Source organism: Drosophila bipectinata, chromosome 3L, assembly GCF_030179905.1.
Source record: "Drosophila bipectinata strain 14024-0381.07 chromosome 3L, DbipHiC1v2, whole genome shotgun sequence".
In the NCBI taxonomy this organism is placed as follows: domain Eukaryota; kingdom Metazoa; phylum Arthropoda; class Insecta; order Diptera; family Drosophilidae; genus Drosophila; species Drosophila bipectinata.
Window position 1 is genome coordinate 14130770 of NC_091738.1, and position 19463 is coordinate 14150232.

General features: G+C 50.9%; 5 protein-coding genes across 9 annotated transcripts; 2 read left to right on the forward strand and 3 right to left on the reverse strand.

Moving 5' to 3' along the window:
• The first annotated feature begins 122 nt into the window (after window positions 1-122).
• Window positions 123-1544, forward strand: PolD2 (DNA polymerase delta subunit 2). The gene has a single exon (XM_017234478.3). It carries the CDS (start codon window positions 216-218, stop codon window positions 1512-1514), a length of 1299 nt encoding a protein of 432 aa, XP_017089967.2. The 5' UTR covers window positions 123-215; the 3' UTR covers window positions 1515-1544.
• On the reverse strand, window positions 1541-1941 carry LOC108120728 (U6 snRNA-associated Sm-like protein LSm8). Its single transcript, XM_017234480.3, has one exon. It carries the CDS (start codon window positions 1860-1862, stop codon window positions 1575-1577), a length of 288 nt encoding a protein of 95 aa, XP_017089969.1. The 5' UTR covers window positions 1863-1941; the 3' UTR covers window positions 1541-1574.
• A 29-nt stretch (window positions 1942-1970) lies between these two features.
• On the forward strand, window positions 1971-2901 carry mRpL46 (mitochondrial ribosomal protein L46). Its single transcript, XM_017234479.3, has one exon. The coding sequence runs from the start codon at window positions 2063-2065 to the stop codon at window positions 2837-2839; it is 777 nt and encodes a 258-aa protein (XP_017089968.2). The 5' UTR covers window positions 1971-2062; the 3' UTR covers window positions 2840-2901.
• A 459-nt stretch (window positions 2902-3360) lies between these two features.
• On the reverse strand, window positions 3361-19247 carry alpha-Spec (alpha spectrin). Of its 4 annotated transcripts, XM_017234472.3 has the most exons (8): window positions 19118-19247; window positions 9074-13201; window positions 8700-8798; window positions 6148-8071; window positions 5488-6091; window positions 5275-5304; window positions 3763-4363; window positions 3361-3699 (listed from the first exon to the last, which is right to left on the reverse strand). In XM_017234472.3, exons 2-8 carry the CDS (start codon window positions 13061-13063, stop codon window positions 3571-3573), a joined length of 7377 nt encoding a protein of 2458 aa, XP_017089961.2. In that variant the 5' UTR covers window positions 13064-13201; window positions 19118-19247; the 3' UTR covers window positions 3361-3570. The 4 variants fall into 4 exon arrangements, with proteins under 4 accessions (XP_017089961.2, XP_017089963.2, XP_017089962.2 ...); XM_017234474.3 differs by lacking the exon at window positions 8700-8798; XM_017234473.3 differs by lacking the exon at window positions 5275-5304.
• dlt (codanin-1 like protein dlt) lies at window positions 13482-19243 on the reverse strand. 2 transcript variants are annotated; one of them, XM_017234476.3, is made up of 2 exons: window positions 19118-19243; window positions 13482-17353 (listed from the first exon to the last, which is right to left on the reverse strand). In XM_017234476.3, exon 2 carries the CDS (start codon window positions 17220-17222, stop codon window positions 13548-13550), a length of 3675 nt encoding a protein of 1224 aa, XP_017089965.2. In that variant the 5' UTR covers window positions 17223-17353; window positions 19118-19243; the 3' UTR covers window positions 13482-13547. The 2 variants fall into 2 exon arrangements, with proteins under 2 accessions (XP_017089965.2, XP_070135445.1); XM_070279344.1 differs by lacking the exon at window positions 19118-19243 and adding an exon at window positions 17777-18202.
• Window positions 19248-19463: the final 216 nt, after the last annotated feature.

Sequence of the window (19463 nt, forward strand, 5' to 3'; positions counted from 1 at the left end):
CAAGGGTAAAAAGCTCAAACTTTAACTATTTTTTAATATTCTACAACATTTTATCACTAAGATATATTTTATCCGGGTTGTCTACCAAAACTTATCGATAAACAGATTCTCTTCTCCAAATAATCAGTCTTCACTGTATCTTATTGGCGCCCAAACGAAACAAAACTGCATCTTCAAAGGTTCCCCGTATAGAAATTGAAAATCCAAACAAAAAAATGGCACAACGCCGGGAGACTAAGTACGAAAACCTGTCCGCCCAGTTTAGGCTGAAGACTCACGATTACCAGAAGCAGTTCTGCCACCTGTATGCCCACCGGTTGGCCGAGATGACCCGTCTCCTTAGTCCACTGGCACAGGAAAAGTGGGGTCGCAAGGAGCCCATCAAGAAACTGTGTGAACTGCGTGGCGAGCAGGATGTGCACTGCATCCTCATCGGCACCATATACAAGCACCAAGCTCACAAGCCTAGTATCTTAAGGGACATTTCGGAGGAGAACCAGCTGGCGCCGCAGCCACCCAGACAAAATTACTCTGAGCCGGAGGACAAACTGGTGCTGGAGGATGAGCTGCAGCGCGTGCGGTTGCAGGGCGAACTTCTTCAGGGCCAGCTTATGGCCACCGGAGTAGTATGTGCCGTGCTTGGAGGCACAGACAGCGAAGGCTTCTTCAACGTGGAGGACGTACTTTTCTACGAGAGCGGACCGCAGAAACCTTTAAAAACCAAAAACAGCAGCCGGCTCTTGGTTCTAGTTTCTGGATTGGATCAAATACAGGCCCACACCTTTGCAGACGCCCTCAATCTGTTCCAGTATTGGCTAGCTGGAAGTTTTGGTAATGGAAAAGAGGCTGGCTCTATAGTGCGCCTTATTGTGGCAGGCAACTCTGTCCGAGCTAGTGCTGTGGCCCATGTACCAACTTTACAAGTGGCCAGAACTCAGGCAAACGCCAACGATACTGTCCAAGCTGTCACACAATTGGACAAGTGGTTTGCCGCCTGGGCCCGCAGTCTGCCCGTGGATATTCTTCCAGGAGCCTATGATCCGGCTAATTTTATGCTGCCCCAGCAGCCGTTCCACAAATGCATGTTCCCGGAAGCAGCTAAGCTCTCCTCTTTCCAGGCAGTGACCAACCCCTACAGCTGTCGCCTCGACGAGGCCTTGGTGATGGGTACTGCCGGCCAGAACGTCTCGGATCTGCTGCGCAGCACCTCACTAGACTCTGCACTAGAAGCCCTCAGATGCACCCTCAAGTGGGGACACGTTGCTCCCACTGCTCCGGATACTTTGGCTTGTTACCCATATATCGACAGCGATCCTTTCATTCTTCGTGAGTGCCCGCACGTATACTTTGCCGGGAATTGCGCCTCCTTTGAGACGGATCTGCATGAGAGCTCCAGCGGAAAACGCACTCGCCTCGTATGCGTGCCCAGTTTCAGCAGGACGCAGAGCGTCGCCGTGGTGGACCTGGAAACTCTCGCATGCCGCCAGGTTAACTTTAGCGTGGAATCCGATTAGCTGTTACAATTAAAATATAATGCCAGTTAAGTCTCGAACATTTTTTTTATTTATTCTATTCTAGTGCACCACTGGGCCAAGGGGTTCGCCTCGGATATTGGCCAGGTCCAACCGAGAGTCGATGGTCTCATCTATCAGTCCGATAACCGCGATGTTGTCGCCGCGGATAATGTGCAGTCCCAGGACAATCTGCTCAATCCCGGAGGTTGTGGAGAAGACACGCTCATGGCACTCGTCAATGATTATGTTGATGGTTTGGTCAAATCCTTTCAGCGTTCCTATGAAGTTCCTCCCGTCCGCCGTGATTATGCTGACTGTGTGGTTGATGTATGATTCCAATCCGGACATGGTGGGGGCTCCTCCAAGTTTGCACCGCGCTTCAACAAAACAAATGAAAAATAGAAAAGAGCCGGAGCCGGAGCCGACGCGCTCACCGATAGTTTCTGTTATCGGAACTAGTTCATAACTGAACAGCTGTCCAGGAGTGGTGCTCATGTAATCGGTGTTTATTCTTTATTTTTCCAAAAACCTAAATAAAATCGTGAAAGATGTTGCGCCGTTTTGTGCAATTGGGTGCCCGTGAACTGAGTCGAACTCAGTCCACATCCGCCGCTTCCGAGAAGTGGGATCTCTATGCCGGCGTATTGGTGGAGCGCCTTCCGGTGGTTTCAAAGAGCCTCAATCCTCTGGAGAAACAGTTTCAGGATCTTCTCTGGCGCGTGGAGTACGAGAACAGCCTGAAGTCCGATTTTGAGCTCAAGAACGAGCGTGATCTCGTCCAAGCAGAACTAATCAAGAAGGGAAAGATGCAGGTGGACCTAGAGGACAGCGGAGCAAAACAGACGGCACAGGACCTAAAGGATGCTTACATCGAGGAGCTCAAGAAGTTCCAATTGGGTTCACGCACTACCGCAGACGACAAGGCCAACAAGACCAGTTCCACGGACCGCTGCCTAGAGGACACACTGTACCTGCTCGTTCAGCAGAAGCTGGGGCAGCAGCAGCACCTTATCCTGCCGCAGGGCAAGCGCCAAGAGGGCGAATCCATGCGACAGACCGCGGAGCGAGTTCTCCGCGAGCAGTGTGGCCAGGATTTGCAGGTGCTCTTCTACGGAAACGCACCTGTCGGCTTCCACAAGTACAAATATCCGAGCAACCAGAGGACCGAGAGTATCGGGGCCAAAGTCTTCTTCTACAGGGCATCCGTGCGGTCAGGTCAGGTTTCCGAGAAGCAGGCCAAGTTTGAATGGCTGCCCAAGGAGGCTTTGAACAGTAAACTGACGAATGCATCATACTCGGAGAGCATTAACAAGTTCTTGTTATAATTCTAATTCTTCAACCTGTTTTTATACGTCCGGATTAAATATAAATGAGTTAATACATTAAACACATGAGGTTTTTATTTTTTAGACATGCAGCAATATATTTATTTTTTTTGCAATTTTGCGGATTGTAAATATACGTTCAATACAGAGGCAAAGATTTATTGTTTTATTTTCAATATTCCAATATTACTGTTTCCTACTTTCGTTTCGAATACACGTAGAAACTGGAGAAAACACAAAGGCTAATTATTGGATGCTATTTTGTTTTGGGTATGAAGCATTAGTATCTTAAATGGTTTCGATATATCAATTGCTTATAGGCTCATTTATAGTTTCAAACATTCAATATTAAAGTGTGAGTTTGCTCGATTACTGGAAGCGAAGCATTATAGTTGCTTTTCGTAGGCCGCAGGCTCAGATAACTTTATTAAATATGAAATACTCCCGAAACTAAAGCGACCAAATTTAAGATACCACCTTCGGTTGGGTGTTCCCTAAATAAATGCAAAACTACAAACTGATTTATGGTCATAAAGTCGATAAATATGTATTGCAAAGTGCTATTGTTGATTTTAGGTTCATTGTGGCATTCTTAAATAAGCAATAAACTCTTTCACTTAGGACTAAATTATCGAAAATAAGGGTGTAAATATATATTTTTGTTTGATTTTTTTCTTTAGAAATATTTTTGTAGATTGTAAAACATATTCTCAAGGCCAGGCAGTGGGCTCTTAGTTCTGGAATAGCGTTCGCGTGAAATCGATGTAGTCCAGGGCATCCTTGATGGGCTGGCCGGAGCGCGGTTCCGAGTACGGTTTCATGCGCTGCACGCAGTAGTCCGCCATGTCCTTGGTGAGGTTCTGTAACAGGCAATATAGTTTATATTCCGACTTCCGATAAAATAAAGATAAGATAGAACTTACGCAGTAGAGCTCTTCCTTGGTAACGTAGGGGCGGTCGGCAGCGGTGATGGCGCGGAAGGCGTTTTCAATCTCCTCGTAGGACTGAACATTCTCAGTCTCCTTGGAGATCATGAACGCAATGTACTCCTGCAGGGAAACGTAGCCATCGCGGTTGGGATCGACAACACCGAGAATAGCATCGAACTCTGGATCGGGCTGGCCCTCCTCAACCATGGGCAGGTCGTAGCCGAGGGCGCGCAGGCAGGACTTGAACTCCTGGTGGTTGAGCTTGCCGCTCTTGTCCTTGTCGAAGTGCTTGAACATCATCGAGAACTCCTTCAGTGAGTCCTCGGAGACGCCGGAGTGGTTGCGTGCCTGGATCTGCTGTTCCAAATTGTGTTGCATGCGCATGGAGAGCTGATCCAACTGGTCCCATTGCTGGGCCAGACCAACGGTCGAGTGTTCAGTGTAGCGGTTGTCCAGAATCAGATGCTCCTCCAGCAAGGCACCCAGCTCCTCGATCTTTTTGAGGTCGACGCGACGGGCGCGCACCTCTGTGGCTTTGACGCGAAGCGCCTCCAGTTGCTGTTCCAGGGAACCGGAGCCTTCCATCATGGACGTTCTGTAGGAGTGTGGTAATGTGGCAGGTTGAGATATGGGCGGGCAAATGAAACGTTTGTTAGTACGGCACAATATCGGGGTTAAGTCATCATCTCAAATACAAATCGGAACGATTACAATGATAGAATGCATAAGAAAAGCAAATCTTGTTATGGGTCTGTTACGGGCAGCGAATTTCTGGAATTATTTCTGGTATCTGGGGCTCACAACTAGTTTGTCTTCCCATTATTTTGATTTTTTTTTTTTTTTTTTGGGTTGTATATATTTACAGGTGTCTGTGGGAATTTCAGACGCGATTCGGTTGGAGTTAAGTGTGGTTATTTTTGGTGGTTGTTGGTTGTTTAGTTGAGCAACTCATAAAAGACACAATGTTGTCTAATTGCTATAAAGCGAGATACAAATAAGAATGGCGCCAAAAGAACGATTTAGTTTTCCAAAAAAAAGCTACTAAGATTTGATTAATGCTTCGTATTAAACAGAAAAAAAGATAAAAACTTTAATTTTCTCGATTTCTACTAATTGCTTGTATGCTACAACATTGTTATTATGCTCTCGATATGCATGCTGAAGAATTGTAAGAACTCTTTAAAAGAAAGGACGAATCGGTACGGCTCCTCCTTGATATACACAGCTACCGCTTTTTCTCAGGTGCTAAATTGCAACTAATTATGCAGAATACGCTCTAAAACTTGGTTGGATCGATCTGTGTGGATACTTATTGTACATATATGTTGTTTTTATAAATATTTACAGAGCGCTAAGGCACGAGTTACAAAGTTATCGGTTATTCCCAAAGTTAAGTTAGTCGAGGAGCGGCTGATTTGCGAGTTTAGAGAACCATTTCAAAGAAGGTCGCACAACAAAAAGTGGCAAAAGCAAAAAAACGGAGAACCAGAGACTGGACTTAATTACCCTTGACGGTTATAACCCAGCATATAATATCTAGAAAAATAGAATTGATCTGTTCAGTAACGTAGGCATTTCATGGAGATGGACCACAAGAGTTGTTTTCAGATGTCAGATGGATTCAGACACTGTGAGGGTTTTGGGAAGGACTTCGATTCCACTTCGAACAAAACTTCAAACTCACTGTAAAATAAATAGAAACCCCATCCCGTCACTCACCTCGTCTCTGTGAGCCAATGGTGGAAGAGATTGGCGTGCTTGGCGAACTCCTTGCGCAGCTTGTCATTCTCCTCCTGGCGCTTCGCCTCCTTGGCAAGTTCCCCATCGCGTTCCTCTATGATCTTTTGCAGGTTACGCCAGGTCTCCTCAAGAGCTTCCATGGTGAACCAGGTGTAGGGATTGGGTCCAACATTAAAGCTCTTGATCTTCTGGTCGAGTGCTGCCAATGCCTTGAAATCAGCTTCGGCCGACGAGAGGGACGCCTGGAATTGGGCATGGGCGTCGCGCAGGGCGCGAATTTCTTCGATCGAGTTGCAGCGAACAGGATCTGTGAGATCCTCCTCGGCATTCTCGAACCAAGAATTGAAGGCCGAAGCTTTCTTGGCAAATGTCAAGTAGAGTTCCTCGATCTGGCGGAACTGCTCCTGCATTGCCAGAAGTCGCTGCTTGCGCGTCTCGGAGGCGTCGCGCAGCTTCTGCCACCTGGCGATCACGTCACCGTGACGCTTCAAAATCGCCGGCGACTGGGCGTGGTTGGCGTTGATCAACTGGTCCTTCAGAGCCGTAATGTTGTGGATGCCTTCCTGTTCGAAGGCATTGAGACCTGCAGAAAGAAGAGCATTAAAATATGCAGGAATATGGAGAGTATGGAGGACCTACCTGCATCGAATGTCTCCTGCTTGGTCAACAGCGTCTGCACGGTAGAAAGATCGCGTCCGTACTCGTCGGAGCGCACGTAGTTCTCCTTGTCGTCAATCCAGCTCTCCACAACGTCAGCCTTCCACATGAACTGCAAGTAGGCAGAGTTGTCCAGAAGGGCTCCCTTGCGGCGTGCGGCCAGGGCCGAGAGGTTATCCAATTTCAGGCGCAGCTGCTGGCAGCGCTGGGCAATCGAGTCTCCATGGTGGTTCTTGGCCTCGACCAGCTCACTGCCCTGGTCGCAGATCAGGGAGCAACGGTCCTTGTGAGCGGTGAAGTCGGTCTCGAAGGCGTCGTGCTTCTTCAGCAGACCCTGGACGGCGGCCATGGAGTCGCCGTAGTCTTCCACCGAGAGCAGTTGCTGCTTCTCGGTGATCCAGGCCTCCTCCTCCTCGACCTGGGCCAAGAACTGCTGGTAGGTCAGGGACTCGTCCAGCTTCTGTCCGCGAGTAGCAGCCAGATTCTTCAGCTCGGCCCAGGCCTGGTTGAGGGCCTTCAGGCGCTGCTCAATCTCCGGCACACCAAGGTTGGAAACATCCATCAACTTCTCGCCGGCCTCCTGGACCGCTTGGATGGCAGGCTCGTGGGAAGCCAGCTCGGCCTCCAGACGCTTGTGCTTCTTCTTCAAGTTCTGGACGCCGGTCAAGTCGCGTCCGTAGTCGTCGGAGCCCACCAGCAGTTTCTTCTCCTTGATCCAGCTCTCCTCGTCGGCAATATCGCGGAAGAACTGGTGCAGGGTGAGGGCCTCATTGAGGCGGGCCTGGCGATGGGCAGCCAGGTTGCAGATGCGTTCGTAGCGCTCGTTGATGCTCTGTCGCTTCTCCTGGATACCGGCAGTGTCAAACTGTCCGCTCTCCACCAAGGAATCGGCCTGGTTGTTCATGTCCTTGATGCGGTCCTCGTGGGCCACAATATCAGCCTCGACCAACTGATGCTTCTTCATGAGGTTTTGGACAGAGGCCAAATCCTTGCCAGAATCCTCAGTGGTCAACAGGCTCTCGACCTCGCCCAACCAGAAGTCCAAATCCTTGACGGCAGCGATATAAGTGCGCTGTTTGTTAGCCTCCTTGAGCTTCAGCGACTTTTCGGTGGTCTTGTGGGTCAGGTACTCCCACTGGTCAGCGATCTGGGTGAGTCGCTTCTGGACTGCATCCTCCGATCCGCTGCACTGCTTCTTGTCGATCAAGTTTCCGCCCATCGCCAGCACGCTCTGAATACGGTCCGCGTTGGCCGCCAGTTCGGCCTCGAAGGCCTGGTGCTTCTGGTGCTTCGACTGGATGTTGGCCGGATCCTTGTAGCTCTCCTCGGTGGCCAGCTGCAGCTTCTCGGCGATCCAGTTCTCAATCTCATCGGCATCGCGCGAGAACTGCTGCAGAGTCTGCTCGTCGCCCAGACGCGACCTCTTCTCGATGAGACCCTCCTTGAGGTGGCGCCAGCGCTCCAGCACCTGCTTGCGCTTCTCGTCCACCAAGTTGGAGGCATAGTGGTTCTGGGCAATCAGCTGATCGGCCACAGTCTGCAGGGCCGCAATCTTCTGCTCGTGCCCGTTGATGGCCTTGTCGAAATCTTCGTGCTTCTTGATCAGGGCCTCCACATTGCCGCCGGCATTGGCGTCGTCGTCAGCGTTCAGGAATGCCTCGCGGGCCGACATCCAGGACTCGGCCAGCTCACAGTCGCGCATGTACAGCTGCAGGTCAAGGTTCTGCTCCAGCTGCAGCCGGCGCTCGGTCCAGGCCTTCTCCAGGTCCTCACGTGCCTTGGCCAGGTCCTCGATCTTCTCCTTGATCTCGGGAGAGGCGTAGTGGTTGGCCTGGAGCAGCTCATTGCCGAACTGCTCGAAGGCTCCGAAGGTGCCTGCGCGAGCATCGATCTCGGTGCGGTGTTCCTGAGGAAAATATAGGTATTAATTAGTTGCTCTTTGATGGGATGGAATGCAACGCCGGGTTAGCACAACATTGCTGGTTGGCTGATTGGCTGATTGGCCGACTGGCTGCTGGCCTTCGAGGATCAGTTGCTGCAGCTTGGAGCTTGGCATTAGTCATAAAAACAGAACGTGGAACGTTAAACTGAACTATTGGGTGGATAAAACATAGCGAGATGTGAAGGCCACTGAAGATATACATGATATGGTATGAGGTTCTTGAATATTTTGGAGTGAAAAGTGTGTGGTTTATGTTACAATTAAGAAACCCTGACTTCATAAGCTCCCTTATCGTGGACATTGAGAAGTGTGGGGGTTAATGATGTGACGGCCCGATATTCGTAACTCTAGATTAGATAAAATATAAAGAATCCGCTGATGTGTACTTGTGTTTTAGGAAAAGCGAAAGCCAAATCATAATGACTGATATGTGTACATGAGAAGGGGTATTCACACTGATGATGGGAGGATAGAAAAGGAGTTCCATAGAATCCTGTAACAAATATTAGGATAAACAATGATCGCAAAAACACAAAACAGAACAACGAAACACTGAACTCGGATGATTTGCGAATGAAAGTTCGAAGGATACCTCGTCGCCGGATGGAGATGCGATGCTGGTGTTCGAGGAGGCGGTGGCTCCCGGAGCCGAACTGCTGCCCAGGGTAAATTCAATCTCAGCACGGTGTGACTGCGAGATTGTGACGCACATGTTTCATATTATAAATATTTAGTTGGTTTTGTAAATATTTGAGTGTTGGAATGCAGAGACAGAACCATGAGGGAAATGGATGCATGTCGTTGTTGTCGATTGATTGTTGTTCGTTTTGTGGAATGACACCAACCAAAAACAAAAACCAAAGAGACAATAAAATAGTTCAGTCGAATTAAAAATTAATTATAAATCAAATAACCCCTCGAATAATCCTCGAAAATCCCTTTACCCCTTCCCCTTTAAATCCTTACCTGATGACGCTCGATCAGAGCCTCAGCTCCAGTGACATCGTTGGCCAGCTCATCGGAAGTGACCAGACTCATCATCGAGTTAATCCAGGCCAGCAGATCGCGGTAGTCGCTGAGGAAGCGTTGTAGATCGTACGAGTCCAGGAGCTTCTCCTTGCGGGCCGTGGACTTGGTGATGATCTGGTCCCACATCTCGTTGATCTCCTTCTGCTTGGCATAGGTCTGCTCGGCGGTGTCCGGATGCGACTGCATCAGTCGGTTGGCGGTCTCGTCCAGCTGGCGGATCTTGTCGCGCAAGGCAGCCAGATCGCGCTCCACACCCTCGTGCTTTCGCTGAAGGGTCTGGACACTGCGCAGATCTTTGCCGAGATCGTCGTTGTTCAGGGCATTTGCCTTCTCGGCAATCCAATCCTTGGTCTCATCGATGTCGCGGTGGAAGCGCTGAACCTCGTGGGCAGAGCCCAGCTGGCTGGCCTTTTCGGCGGTGAGGGTCTGCAGGTTGTTCCACTTCTCGTTCAGGTCCTGCATCTGGGTCTGGATCTTCAGAGCGGCCTCGGTCTGGCCCAGGGATGTCAGCTGGACGGCAATCTCGTTCATGTTGGCCAGTCGCACTTCGTTAGCCTTCAGGTCGTCGTTGAAGTCGTCGAACTTCTTCTGCAGAACCTCCACCTCCTCGAGGTCCTCGCCAACGACATCGGCGATCTGGGCGTGGTTCTCCTTGTCCCGAATCCACTGAGCCAAATCCGCAGCCTCGCGGACCAGGACGTAGGCCTTCACCGTCTCGTTCAGCTTGTTCTGGCGCTCGCGAGCCAGGGCCAGCAAGTTGTCGTACTGGGAGTTGATCTGGTTCTGGCGCTTGGCAATCGAGTGGTTGTCCACCAGGTTTTGCTGCGAGGCACTCAGACCGGCCTCGATCTTCTTGATGTAGGCAGCCGGGACGAAGCCCTGGCGATCGTTGACCTCCACCTTCCACCAGTCCTTGTTGTTCGAGTTCAAGAGAGTGAGAACATCGCCCTTCTTCATGGAGACCTCTCGCGGGGACTTCTCGGTGTAGTCGTACAGGGCAACCACGCACTCCTTGCCAGTGATGTCCACCACAGGTGTCTCCTGCTGGCGGCAGTTCTGCGCCTGCTCCTGCAGCGCCTGGATGGTGTTGCCGAAGGCCTCCAGATCGGAGACCAGAGCCTCGTGCTTCTTGAGTAGAGCCTCCGAAGAATCCTCATCCTTGCCGTAGTCGCTGCCAGTAGCAATCGGCTCCTTCTCGCGCATCCACGACTCGGCCTCGTTGGCGTCAGCGAAATACTGGTGAGCCTGCAGGGAGTCGTCCAGATCCCGCTGGCGCTGGTTGGACTTGTCCTTCAGGGTGTTCCACTGCTCCTGCAGAGCCTCCAGGCGCTGGCGAATGTCATCGCTGGCAAAAGGCTGATCCTTCAGCATGTTCTCGCCCGAGCTGATGACGTTCAGGAGCCTGGCCTCGTGGTTGTTGATCTCGGCCAGCACAGCCTGGTGTTTCTTGATCAGGTTCTGCACGCCGATCAAGTCACGGCCGCGGTTCGTCGATGCTGCAATGGGCTCCTTCTCCCGGATCCAAGCGGCTTCGTCCTCCAAGTCGCGGAAGAGCTGCTGCACCTGCAGGGAGTCGAGGAGATGCTGCTTCCTCTCGCCCATGGGAGCGGCCAGAGCCGCATACCGGGCCGAGAGATTGCCCTCCTTGTTGCGGATGTTGTCGGCGTCGAAGTGGCCAGACTCGATGAACTTGTTGGCAGCCACCTTGATGCTCTCGATGCGGTCCTGGTGGGCCATCACATCGGCCTCCAGGAGAGCGTGCTTCTTCTGCAGATTCTGCACAGAGGTCAGGTCCTTGCCATGGTCCTCCGACAGGAGCTGGCCCTCAATCTCGCTGAGCCACAGCTCGATGTCCTCGATCGTCCTGTTGAACTGCTGCTGCTGGCAGGCCTCGTTGAGCTTGGTGCCCTTCTTGTCCGAGGCCTGGACGAGGGTCTCCCACAGCACCACAATCTCCTGCATGCGCGTGTTGATCTGGTCGGCGGCATAGTGCTGCTTCTCGATCAGCTCGGTGCCCACATTGGTGATGTCCTCGATGCGAGACTTGTTGGCGTTCAGCTCGTGCTCGAAGTTCTGGTGCTTCTGCATCTTGCCGTTGAGGTTGGTGGGATCAAGGTAGCTGTCGTCCGTGGCGAACTTCAGCTTCTCGCTAATCCATCCCTTGGTCTCGTCGCAGTCCCGTTCGAATTGCTGGTAGCGGTTGGAGTCCTCCAGCAGCTGGCGGCGCTTGGATGACTTCTCCTGGAGAGCTGCTCGACGGGCGAGGAGCATCTGGCGACGCTGGGCCACATCGTCGGCGGCGTAATGCTGGCCATCGATCAGCTTGGTGGCAAAGATGTCAAGCGCCTTGATCTTCTCCTCCTGGGCAGCCAGACTCTTCTCAAAGTCCTCGTGCTTCTTGATCAGAGCCTCCACGGAGTCCAGGGAATCGCCCAGGTCTTCGTTGGCCAGGAAGGCCTCCTGTTTGGCCATCCAAGTGTCGGCCTGCTCAGTGTCGCGGTAGAAGAGTTGCAGATCCATGCACTGCTCGTACAGAATGCGACGATCCTCCCACAAGGACAGCAGCGAGCTCTTGTCGTTCTCCAAGGCGGCCAACTTCTCCTGGATCTCTGCTGCGGCATAGTGCTCTCGCTCCAACAGTTTCTGGCCAGATTCAGTGGTCAGCTTGAAGCTATCCTCCCTGGCATCGATCTCGCCCTTGTGCTCCTGGTGGCGCTCGAGCAGAGCCTCGGCACCGGCCACGTCCTTAGCCAATTCATCGGCGGAAATGATCGCCTTCATGCCGTTGATCCAGGACACCAGGTCGCGGAAATCGGCCAGGAAGCGATGAAGGTAGTAGGATTCATCGAGCTTCTGCTTGCGCTCGCCGGCCTTGGCGGTCAGGCTCTGCCAGTAGTTGGCGATCTCGGCCTGCTTGTCCCGGATCTGGTCGCTGTGATCGGCATGGATCGAGCACAGGCGCTGGGCCTCGGCTCCCAAAGTAGAAACCTTGTCTTCCAGGGCGGCCAAATCGCGCTCCACGCCTTCGTGCTTGCGCTGCAGAGCCTGGACACTGGCCAAGTCGCGGCCGTAGTCGTCGGAGGACAGTACCACATCCTTCTCGGCAATCCAGGCGACGGTCTCGTCGGCATCGCGGTTGAAGCGCTGGATCTCGTGCGCCCCGAAGAGCTTCTCCTGGCGAACAATGGCCAGCTGCTTGAGACGCTGCCAGGCCTCGTTCAGTTCCTCCTTCCGCTTGGAAATGGTGTCCCTCTCCGGGTGGCCGTCCTGAACCAGTTTGTCGGCCAGCTGGTTGACCTCAGTGACGCGATATTCCTGCGAAGCCATGTCCTTCTGGAACTCGTCGAACTTGCGCTGCAGCACCTCCACATGCTCCAGATCCTGGCCGAACTCATCGGCGGTAACGAAGGTCTCCTTGTCCTTGATCCAGAACATCACCTCTTCGCACTGGCGAAGGAATTGAACGAGGACCAAAGCCTGCTGCAGCTTCAGCCCCTTCTCAGCCAGGCGGCTCAGGAGCAGCTCCCACAGCTGATGCAGTTCATCCAGACGGCGCTGAATCGTCTCGGAAGCAAAGTGCTGCTGGTTGATCATCTCCTGGCCGGTGTTGTCCAGCGAGACGATGGCATTGCTATGGGCCGAGACCTCTGCCTCGAAGGCCTGGTGCTTCTGGATCTTGGCCTGCAGATTTGTGGGATCCCGGTAGCTCTCCTCGCTGGCGGCCTGCAGCTTCTCGTGGATCCAAGACTCCAGTTCGTCAGCATCGCGCTTAAAGTACTGAAAGCGACGCGAGTCCTCGAGCTTCTCCCTCTTCTGACGCGTCTCGATCTTGAACTCATTGTAGCGAGACAACACCTGCTCACGTCGCTCCTGGATGTCCTCGACGGTCTCCAGGATCTTCACCTCCTTGGGTGTGAAGTTCTCCATGTTGCTATGTGATCTATGTGTTCTTCAGAGTGTGTCGTTCGTTTCGTTAGTGTTTTTTTTGGTTAAATAAGGCGCTTCGAAAGTTGTTTCGATTTAATACTGGGGATTCCTCTTCATCAAATGTTTGTCCGTGCACAACTGTAAATGGAAATAGAAGGATATTATTAAATTATTTTTATTCCATTAATTAAAGTTTAAAGTTATAATATAAGCCTTTGAAAGTTTTAGCTTTGGAATGCACATAGATCACCCTCTACTCTATACGATCGATGATCACATCGCTTGACAACCTCGCTCCACAATATCAGCAATCCAAAAGTACGCAAGTGACGCATATGTCGTCCCAAGCTATCGCCTTATCTTATCAACAACATAGCCCGCCAGTTACCCCGCTTAGTTCCGAGTTATTTTCAGCAAAATTTTATAAAAAGGAACATTTATTCGACACACAAACGATACGTTACATAAGAATGATTATACAATATTAAAAGCTATCCAGATCGCGCGAAAGATCGGCCAACATCTCCATAAAGAGATGCGACTTGGCCTCGTCTTCGGGGCTATCTCCAGCAGCGGATGTATTCTGGCCTGCGGCTGCGCTTCCGGAGATTGAAAGTTGCTGGAGGAGATTAGAGAGAGGCGTCCACACATTGGGAGGCCAGTTCTCGCGAAATAGCGGCATAAATAGCTCGTTGAGTTGATCGGCCCGCATGACTCCTGTCTGAAGCATACTTCGGAGAAGCTCCTCCAGCAGCACGAAGCCGTAGGGATTCTTTCCCAGTTCCCCTATGAATGTGACGCTCAGGAGTCCTTCAAAGATGCTGGGGCAGCCTTCGCTGGGCGATAGCTGCGGCGAGAGCCACACCACACAACAGACGGAGGTTACGTCAGAGGTAAGGAACTGTGGTTTCTTGGTTATGAGGAGCTGCAGGAGGTGCACCAGGCCGGAACCAATCAGATGATAGAAAACAGTTGGCAGCTGCTTTAGGAGGACTGCCTGTTGGCTTTGACGGAGAAACTCGACAAGCTCCTTTTGGGTTCCCACGGTGTCCGGGCGGAGGCTGAGGCTATGACGCCACTGCTGCATCTGGAAGAGTAGCTCCGACAAACTGAAGCCAGTGTCCGAAGAAAGCTGGAGCTCGCTGGTACCGCCTTCGGCAGCAGTCGCTTTGTACCTGTTCGAGTGGCAAACCTTCGTGGCCAGCTCCTGGAGATCCCCGTGATAGAAGGTCGACTGCAGCACACTGGCCTGCAGCCACTGCTGCAACTGCACCTGCGCTTGGCAACGGATGAGATGGGCGTAGGTGGAGCGCAACACCTCGTTGGTGCTGGCGGGGAGCAGTGCCTCCAATGAACTAGTTATCTTTTGGCTTAGCAACTGTGGCACCTTTTCCTTCCAGCTCTGACAAGCCTGCTCCCTGGCCTGCTGAAATATCTGCTGCAGCTGCAGCAGCACCTCATTTTCTTCTTCCGAGGAGATCTCGTTTACCTTCCCATCTGCCGCCGCCTTGGACGGGAGTAGGATTTCCTGCTGAGCGTCCTTCACGACGCACTTGAAGCAGCGCTCCGTCACAAATTCAATCAATCTCCGCGTGGAAGCGTTCTGGGAGTGGAGGAAGGCATCTGCCAAGCGGCGCTGCTGGTGGTCCGCGGGTGTCAGTTCGGAAGGAGGCACAATCACCTCCTTGGAACTCGAGCTGCTGTTGTGTGTCAGTTGCTCCAGCCGCGTAGTGATGTAGCGGAAGCGACCGCTTCGCGCCTGCTTCGACGGGGTGATGCTCACTCGAAACTCCTGCAAGAAGGGACATGCCACAGGAAGCAGTTCCTCCAGCGAGGGAGCAAGGGAGTTCTCCTGGGAGCGCAGCCCACTGAGGCAATGCTCTATAGTTCCTGCAACTTGCGATGATCCCGATTCCGTCTTCCGGTACCCATAATAGCCAAGAACCAGTTGGGGCTGCGCGTCCAGCAACCAACCAATGCAGGTCCTGACTATGAAGACTGCTCCAGGCTGCATCTTTTCCGTCCTCAGTGAAGCATACAGTCCGTAAAGGAGCTCCAAGGTGGCCAGGGAATCCGGCAACTGCAGACTAACCAAGTCCAGCATTACAAGGTACTGTACCAGCCACGGCAGAGTAATGAGAAGCTTGCCCTGCCGCATGGAACGCTCGACGATCTCCCTCAGATTGAACTCCGGCTGGAAGTGGCTGCGAAGCTGCAGCTGCTGGGGGCAGACAACCGGCAGAGCAGGTCCTCCGTGCTGCGTTGTGCCGCTGAAGGGCAGCACCGTCACAAAGCCCAGAAACTTGGCCAAAATCAGCATATTGGCCATGGTCTGAACTCGTACTATGTACGGACCCTGCGAGGCGGACTGATCTTCGGAGCCCACATCCTCCGAAAGCTGGAGCAGTTCAAAGGTTGACTCGTTGTGACGCATCAGCTGGACGTAGAGGGCTATCTTGAGCTGGACGAGAAACGCCATTGAGGGGCAGCCGGCGATAAAGTCTCGGAAGAAAGCCTGCGAGCGTGGAAACTGACCCTCCACACTCGAGTTGGAGGTCACCAGGCGTTGGGCGAGCCTGTTGAGCCGCAAAGGATCCAACTTCAGGCCCAGCTCTTCGGGAGATTCTGTGGTCTCGGTGGCGGAAATCAGCAGCTGGCTGACAAACAACTTGGCAAAGTGCGCCATGTTAACTGGATGGTCCGAAACCTTGAAGATTTCCCGCACCTTGGGGTTCAGCTCATTGGCAAAGTTGAAAATTCGGTTTAGATGACTCGCCTCCCACTGCTTGAAGGTCTTGTAGAACAGATCTCTCTGGGACTTGAAGGCGCGGAACTCGTTCTCCGAGGGAAAGTTGTCCCTCGAGTCCTTCTCCTCGTGGAAGTAAACATTCTGTTGGGAAGAGGACGACGGAGTCTCTCCTCTCGAAAAGTCTTGCTTCTGCTGGCAGGAAACTTCCAGCTGTTGCAACATGCCCTGGGGTAGCAAGCTTAGGCGCTCGTTTTGTAGAAGCACACCCATCGTCTTGCGGTCCAGCTGGAGGAGAAGCTTCTGTTGGCTCTCCAGAAGTTTGGCTGCAAAGAAAACGCAACTTTTATAGTCAGAGAGTCGCTCAAACGGCTTCGATGTGCTGGACTCTTCTGGGGATTGGGCCAAGTCTCTGACGTTGAGCAGCTGGAGCGCGAAGCTGAGTTCGCTGAGGATATTGGGCACCAAGTTGAGGTCTATGAGGAGGCCATAAATCGCAGACAGCAACTGCAAGTGGGCCGTTTCCTGGACATCTTCCAGGCTAACGCTCTCAATCGGCAGCGGTTCATCGTCCGGAGTCCTCTGCTCCTGCTGGCTCAGATTCACCGGCGCCTCGCTCTTGATTTCCTGCTTGTGAAGGAGCAGGGACTTCCGGGCTTCCATTTCCAATGCTGCTCCCTGGCTTCGATCAAATATTTCGCTGCTCTGCGAGAGCCGCCACAGGTTGTTGTCGTTGCTAAAGGAACTGGTGTCCCCGAAGGAGGAGTTGGCGGACACATTCTTGCTAATCGTCATGGGCAGGACTCTTCGGCGCGGCTTAGATTGTGGGGTGGGCGTTGACCCCGAAGTGGCGGCCCCACCTTGATTTTGGGGTGTAGTCTTCTTCTTCATCCGCTGCTGGCTCTGGTTGGGGGTATTGACTAGGAAGTCGCCCAAGCGAAAGCTGTGGCTAGCGCCTCCTCCTCCACCGGCGCTCCTGTTGCCTCCACCGCTTTGAGGTGTGCTGCAGAACTGCCCGCCCCCACTAGCTGGTGTGGAGCGACGGCTCTGCGGTTGTTGCCTGGCCGGAGTGGACGTGGATGCTGCACTGGAGGCGCTTCTGTTGCCGAACGACTCGTTAAATAGCTGTTCATCCGGCTCCTGAACGACATCTTCGGGCGGTGGTCTCTGATGGCGGAGGGGCGTCACTGACTTTACAGGAGTTTCTGAGCTCCGCGAGTAATAGTACTTCTTCGTGTGATGCCGCAATGCGGACAGAAAGTACGCCGCAAAGTCCTCCAGGCAGCACTGGCCCGCCTGGCCCTTCTGACCTTTCTTGAAGGAGGCGACAAACTTCTGCTGCAGCTGAGGGCGTGGCACCTTCTCCAGTTGCACCAGCAGCTGCTGAAGATGCTTCTCTTCCGGCTGGGGCATCTCTTCTCTATACTCTTTTCGCTTGCTCCTCTGTGGGCAGTCTAGGCGGCTGCTGCTCTACTTCTTCTAGAGACTCCTCGAGCTCGAGCTATTTTTGACCTTCTCTCACTCTATCAATTTTCTCGTTTTCCCTGAAACGGAAATGGAGAGAAGGAAAATTGTTGGCTTGTGTACACGCTCGGCTTTGTGAGGGGTTTCATTTTCTACATAATTGTACTTTTATTTATAGATTTTGGTTTTTGTTTTGAAAGGTTTGGATTGTTTTGTTGATTTTTATTATATTCCTTTTTTTTTGCTTTTAATAGATTGACATCACTTATTCACACACACATTAAACTAAATCAAAGAATAGTGGTTATTAAATTTTGATTACATCATCACCGGCATGAAAGGCTATATAAGAGGTAAAATTCTAATTAGGATAATAAGAATTAGTAGTAGGTTTTGGGATATGTATTTTAGGAAAAAACTTGAGAGGACTATAGTACGTAGGTAGGTAATACAAATAGGTTAACTAATTAATTAGTTAATTTAACGTTTTTTACTCTACTAACACAGTTAGGCCACTAAAACAAATTCCTTTTGCACAAAAGTGATTAGGAAATTTCAAGAATTTACAACTCCATTATCGACACAGAAAAAGATAAGCTCAGAGGTCAACTGAGCAGATCGCGAGCAGAAGTGGTGGTGGTGGGCGATGACATCATTGGATTTTAGGGAGGGTCAAACATTCGGGCAAACAAACAACACACATTCAAAACAAAATTCATGCCACACCGCCACCGCCACTGCAGCCGCAGGAAATTGAAATATATGTGGGAAAGAGACGTAAAATATCCCATGCTAAGCAGCCATACAAATGTAAACACATACATGCACACAAACACCAAGGCAGCCAATTTAACTGTTTATCACGGTAACAAACAAAAACAACAACAAAATACTAGAAAGAAAGGCGTTGGCATTAACCGACGTGGGTATACCCTGCAGGTGCATCAAAAGCCTAAGCTACCTGCCACATAAAAGAGAGATCGAGTATTGAGTCTAACTTTAAAACTTAATTTATTATTATTTTTTATTTTTAATTAAAAAAAAAAACATTACCCCCACACAACTCAAATACATGGCACTACAGGTTGAACTCATCTGCTTTTATTTTGCCCCTTGCTGTTACACACAACCAAAGGCTACATTAATTGAAGTGTCTATCAGAAAATAGCTGAGGATGACGTAATGCTCACGGTTTGGAATTATGAGCAATGATGGAAGAGCGCAAAGTTTGGGGCCCGGAATCAATGGTACCCATACACACATACATATGTATGTGCGATACTCTCATCCAAAAAAATATCCTACGTAAACAAGCTGGTTGTAAAGTCAAGGACATGTCCCACCGCCAAACAGGTTTATATCAAAATACAAGTCAAACATTTTTTTTACTTCATACTCGGACTTTCGTAAACACACTCAGAGAGAGAGAGAGCGGCGGCAGCTCTTTCCTGCGCTTTCTCTATGTATCTCTATCTTAACCAGGTTCTCATCTGAAGTTGCCGCACCACCACCACTCAGGTACACACACACAAACGCACACAACGTTACACACCAACACGCAATTCAAGTACCAGATACTTTTTTTCAAATGCAATTTACGTGGAATTTTTGACCAAAAATCTACATTTCTCTGGCTAATTGGACTCTGTAGGCAGAGAAGTATGCATTTTGAGTTGCGGCCAAGACTTTCTTTCGCAACTTCCGGGCTTAATTGGATTCCAAAGTCGCCCGCTGAGGGTGTGGCGTTGACCCGAAAAAATTTTCACTTCACGCACGCCGAATTTCAATTGCAATTTATACCCAACTAACAGTAGGCTACAGGGATAAAATTATTGAAAACTTACACTTTGATGGCAACTCTATCGATTCACAGATAATTTGTAAATTATACTATTGATTTTCAAAGAGTTTTCGCTATTTTATCGGAGCGTCTGAATTCTCGTGAACCGCACGGTAGTAGTAATTTTTGTCCAGTGTTGAAAAACAGTTGGCAGAGGGTGGGTGTACCCAGAGAAACTTTAAGAGTTGGTATTTTTTACATATCCACCAACGGTCCCCATATTTTCACTGAAAGAGGTCCAATTTATTTCTTTAATATTTTACGGTTCTCATCGTACGTTTATAGTATATAATTATATAGTCCATAATTATAATTTGAAGCATTAAGTAAAGGAAAATATTTAATTACTT